Genomic DNA, 5,708 nt, shown 5'->3' with positions numbered 1-5,708 from the left:
CTGCATTCCAGCCTGGGCGACAGAGTGAGACTCTGTCTCAAAAAAAAAAAAAAAAAAAATCGGTGCATGCCTGTAGTCCCAGCCACTCAGGAAGCTCAGGCAGGAGGAACGTTTGAGCCCAGGAATTTGAGGCTGCAATGAGCTATAACTGCACCACTGCACACCAGTCTGGATGACAGAGTGATACCCTGTCTCAAAAAAACAAAACAAAAACAAAACACACAGCCTTGAAGCTAAGTTCAGAAAACGTTTGGGTCTAACGTATAAAGTACACCAGTTAACTAAGTTTGGCTCCCTACGTAAGCAATAAAGGCTACATAAAGAATTTTTTCAATTCTTCACATCTCTCTGTATAGAATATAGAAGAAACTATATCCAACTGGATAGCAGGATCACCTAGGGAGCCTTTAAACATATCCTCATGCCAAGCTCCAAACCAGATCCATTCAATCCAAATCTCTGGCAGTGAGGCGCAAGCATCATTATTTTTTAAAGTTCCTTAGACAACTCTAATATATAGTTATCTGGATGAGAATCACAGACAAGAGAAAGGTTCAAATCACAACTGGAGAACTCATCTTGTAAAGTTGAAGTCTGTCAAACCTAAAATACAATTCAAGCCCTCTGATAAAACATGCACATACACTTTAGTTTTCACATAATTTTACTGCTCCTTGTTATTCTCAATAGTTACCTTGAAGGCTCAAATCCCAAAGATGCTACAGTACTGTAACCCTGAAAACCGAAGTAATAATGACACATGGCAAGGACTAACAAATGGTCCAAAAGTAATAGGGTAGAAAGCATTTAAAAGGGAAAACTGATGTAACAATGAAATATGATCCAGCAAGGATCCCATGCTGCCAAAGGGACACAGAACTATCTCACACACTGCTCTGGCACAGTGAATTAGTACAATCCTTTTGGAAAGCACAGCAGTAACAGGCATGAACAGCCTCAGAAGCATCCCTACTATCTGATATGGTGTTGTGGGCAACACAGCACAGCTAGCAGGAAAGGAAGTGCTCCAGCTCTGGACTCCAGCTGTCTGCAATCAAGTCCCAGCTTGGCTATTCACCACTGATTCAACTGTGTGCAAGGTATTTAACTGCTCAATGCCTCAGATTCCTCATCATAAAATGGAGATTATAATAGCACCTACCAAATTGGATTGTTGTGAGGATTAAATGCATTAATACAGGTCAATGCTTGGCATATCTTACGTATTCAAAAATGTGCTACCTACAGTAGTAGTAAATGTAGAAATCTAGCTAACAATGTAAAGAAAAAGCTTTAGGCAGAAAGATGTACATCAAGACATCAGTTACAACTGCCACAAAGTTAAAAACAATAACAAATTTAACAACAGGCAAGTGATCAACTAAAATATAGTATAGTCAACTGAATAAATTATTCTGAAACCAATAGAAATAGTAGTTATGATAGAAAAACAAAGTATTTTCATTAAAAAAGGTAACATAAATTAAGTATCCACACAGCATAGGTAAAATTATAGTAGGGGTAAAATTTATGCAAATTAAATTTGAATAGTAATGTATTACAATCCATTGTATAGAAAAGGAACCTGCAAGTCTACACTAACAGATAAATAGCTAAGGGAAAAAAGAAGGTTGTTTTTCTTTTTTTTTTTTTTTGAAATGGAATCTCACTCTGTTGCCCGGGCTGGAGTGCAGTGGTGTGATCTTGGCTCAGTGCAAGCTCTGCCTCCTGGGTTCACACCATTCTCCTGCCTCAGCCTCGAGAGTAGCTGGGACTACAGGTGCTCACCACCACACCCAGCTAGTTTTTCTGTATTTTTTTAGTAGAGACAGGGTTTCACCGTGTTAACCAGGGTGGTCTCGATCTCCTGACCTCACGATCCGCCCGCCTCAGCCTCCCAAAGTGCTGAGATTACAGGCATGAGCCACCATGCCCGGCCAGAAGGTTCTTCTTCTAAAGAATGATGACTTTATAAGTACTGAAGCAGAGGAGTCAGAAAAATCACAATTTTGCAACTACCACTACAAAGACTGGTTTGAGCAAAAAAATCAACAGATCCTAAATTGGGAGGGGAGGAGAAAGATCTGTTAAGGTGTAAGACAGTTTCAGGATCTTAAAAGTGTCTCCCACAGAATGGCTATTAGCTACAAGAGGCAAAACAATACACTATACAGTGTAGCTTTGACTGGATTCTCAAAATTACCATCAATGACTCTGGATATGATACCTTGAGAAGGACATAACATGCTTACATAGTATTCCAACTGTGAATGTACAACCTGATCTAATCATGAGAAAAAAGCAGGTATACCTCAAATATGGAATATGCTATTAAAAACAAAGGATGGGCCAAGCGCGATGGCTCACGCCTATAAATCTAACACTTTGGGAGGCCAAGACAGGCTGGATCGCTTGAATCCAAGAGTCTAAGACCAGTCTGGGCAACATAGTGAGACTCTGTCTCAAATAAATAAATAAATAACAAAGGAGGGCAGTGGCAGATGCCTACAGTTCCAGCTACGCAGGAGTCTGAAGTGGAGGACTGCTTGAACCCAGGAGCTGGAGGTTAGCCTAGGCAACATAGCAAGACCCCTATCTCCACACAAAACAAAAAAAGTGGTGGGGAAGGTGGGGTATAGGGGAATAAAATTGCTTCAAAGATCCAACTTAAAAACATGGGAAATTCTACCTTGAATATATTTCCTACTTTACTTTTAAACCAAAATCCAATTCTACTTTGCATTCATTACAACTAGTCATTTTCTGCATATTGTATAACGTATCCAAGTTCCATTTTTTTAAGCTCATTATGAATTTGATAAATCTCACTTTGCATAATTTGATAAAATACTCACTTTGCATGAAAGTATTTTAAAATACACATTAGTGATAGTTACATGAATGTATACATAGGATAAAATTGCTCAGAAGGACACATGTCCCCACACATACACGCCCCCACATACACATTAGTGCCAGTAAAAACGGATGAAATCTGAATAAGGTCTGTAGATTGTATCAATGTCAATTTCCTGGTTGAGATTCTGTATATGAGAGTTATGCAATATTACCACAGGAGGAAGCTGGATAAAGGGTACATGAGACCTTTCTGTACTTTTTTTTTTGGGTAATTTTCTGTGAGTCACTTATTATGTCAAAATAAAAAGTTAAACTCCACATGTTCAGGAGGCATACATACTTTCTTCTATAGGAAATGACCTTGTTTCTTTTATCCCTACTTGAGGCAGGGGACCAGGAATGAGGGGGAAAGGGCAGGATATATACACACACATACATAAAATTTTAAAGCATGGCCCACAAGTAATTTTTTTTATTGAGTTTGTGCAATTAACGTGAAAGACAAAATTGTGTTTAATTTTCTTTCCTTTCAAATTTTACTTTTAGGAAATACATCAACAAAAAATTGACAACCCCAAAATAAGATTTAAGGGGAGGGAATTCATATTTGTTGGGCTAGGACCCTATGTACATTTCCTACAGAGGTGATAACTGATAGTGAAATATCACAGACCAAAAACAAAGAAAAAGTAAAATCATGAACCCAAGTAAAAAGGTTGGTCTTCAAATGAGAAAGAACATTTCTGCCTTGGGGGAAAAACAAAGGAGGAGTACTTGTATTCTTCAAAATGTCAATTTCATAAAAGATAAAGAAAAGCTTAAGAATGATTTCAAATTAGAAAACTAGCTATGTGAGGCCGGACTCGGTGGCTCACGCCTGTAATCCCAGCGCTTTGGGAGGCTGAGGCAGGCAGATCACGAGGTCAGGTGATTGAGACCATCCTGGCTAACACGGTGAAACTCCATCTCTACTAAAAATACAAAAAATTAGCCGGGTGTGGTGGCGGGCACCTGTAGTCCCAGCTATTTGGAAGGCTGAGGAAGAAGTATGGCATGAACCCAGGAGGCAGAGCTTGCAGTAAGCCAAGATCGTGCCATTGCACTCCAGCCTGGGCAACAGAGTGAGACTCCATCTCAAAAAAAAAAAAGAAAGAAAACTAGCTATGTGATCCTGAACTGGATCTTTTCCTGGAGGTGAAAAGAAAAAAAAAAAAAAAACTATAAAAAACATTATTGGGACAATTGACAAACCTGAACATAAACTGTAAAATAGTATACCAATGTTAAATTTCCTAAATTTCTTATACTATGATTCCATAAAAAAATAAGCTTGCAGTAAGGAAATACACACAAGTATTTAAAGGGTAAAAGAGCATGATATAGTCAACCTACTTTCAAATGGTTCAGAAAAAAATAATTTGTGTATGTGCAAATAGAGAAAGCAAAAGAGAGAATATGATAAAATAAATATGGCAAATATTAAAAATTGATGATATGGATGAAGGATACGGCATTCTTTCTATCATCCATGTAAGTTTTCTGTAAGTCAAAAAATTTCAAAAACCATTTCAGAAGGTATCCACAACCTTTCCCATAAGAGAAAATTCTTCTTACTGAAAGAGTTTATCCAGCTGTGTCAAAAGTTAAGAAAGCCAAATTTGACTAGCCTAAAAGGCAACAAAAAAAAAAAGCCCTGAAGGTCAAATTAACTCCCCTCGTCTTTATTACGAGGCACTGATTTCAGTATATCTAGATTCATTAAGAAAAAAATGTAACCATTAACTAACCATAAAATGTTAATGGTTAATGGTTATTAACCATTTGAATAAATCTCAACATCATAAATATACGTAAGGGAAGATCAATGATACCTAATAATTTTTTCCAGGATTTGATGAGAGACTTTGCCAAAGATGTAACTTCTTCGTCTGTACTCTGCTTGCGAATAGCATTAACTGACATTCCGATTCTTGTGGACTGCAAGGCAATAACAAAAAAATTATGTATACCGATTTTATTTTAAACAAACTAGTATTTCACAGACACATTCTTTTCTTTCCCAGATTCCTGTTTCCATTTTAGAATTTTAAAACTTCAATTATTTGGATCCTTATAATAGCAAACTATATTAAGATACATACATCTTCAGATCAAATACGTCCTAGACTCATTAATGTTCTTATCACCAAGATCTAAAAGCATAAAATTCGCTACTGTAATAAGTCTGGTTAACTAGAAAAATGAAATCAATCTTTCCACAAGGGAGAAGTGAAGATAAATGAGGATAAAATATAAAATGTTGTATATAAGTCAGGCTGAAGCAATCATGACCAATACATGCATTTCTTTGTTTCTATACATTCTTCTACATGGATTACTTCACAGAGTACCAGCTGCAAATCATTATGAGGATATCCAAACTAAAACTACCACCTATGGAGGTTTATTCTTTCTATCTATCTATCTATCTATCTATCTATCTATCTATCTATCTATCTATCTATCTATTTATTTATTTATGTGGGGGGAATGCAGTCTTGCTCTGTTGGCCAGGCTGGAGTACAGTGGCGCGATGTTGGCTCACTGCAAGCTCTGACTCCCAGGTTTACGTCATTCTCCTGCCTCAGCCTCCCAAGTAGCTGGGACTACAGGCGCCAGCCACCACGCCCAGCTAATTTTTTGTATTTTTAAGGTGGAGTCTCGCTCTGTCACCCAGTCTGGAGTGGTGCAGTGGCATGATCTTGGCTCACTGCAAGCTCCGCCTCCCAGGTTCCAGTCATTCTCCTGCCTCAGCCTCCTGAGTAGCTGGGACTACAGGTGCCCGCCACCATGCCTGATTTTTTTTTTTT

General features: G+C 37.9%; 1 protein-coding gene across 3 annotated transcripts in view; it reads right to left on the bottom strand.

Moving 5' to 3' along the window:
- The window catches only part of TCEA1 (transcription elongation factor A (SII), 1), an 80,920-nt gene that overhangs the window by 48,553 nt on the left and 26,659 nt on the right, over window positions 1-5,708 (bottom strand). For all 3 annotated transcript variants that reach the window (XM_011937591.1, XM_011937592.1, XM_011937590.1), the window contains one exon: window positions 4,731-4,836. In XM_011937591.1, coding sequence (XP_011792981.1) covers window positions 4,731-4,836 — 106 coding nt within the window. The remainder of the gene's footprint in view (window positions 1-4,730; window positions 4,837-5,708) is intronic.

Source organism: Colobus angolensis, unplaced genomic scaffold (assembly GCF_000951035.1).
Source record: "Colobus angolensis palliatus isolate OR3802 unplaced genomic scaffold, Cang.pa_1.0 Scaffold166, whole genome shotgun sequence".
NCBI classification, from domain to species: domain Eukaryota; kingdom Metazoa; phylum Chordata; class Mammalia; order Primates; family Cercopithecidae; genus Colobus; species Colobus angolensis.
Note: the sequence above shows the minus strand (reverse complement) of the source record. Positions and strands in the feature narration are given on the sequence as shown.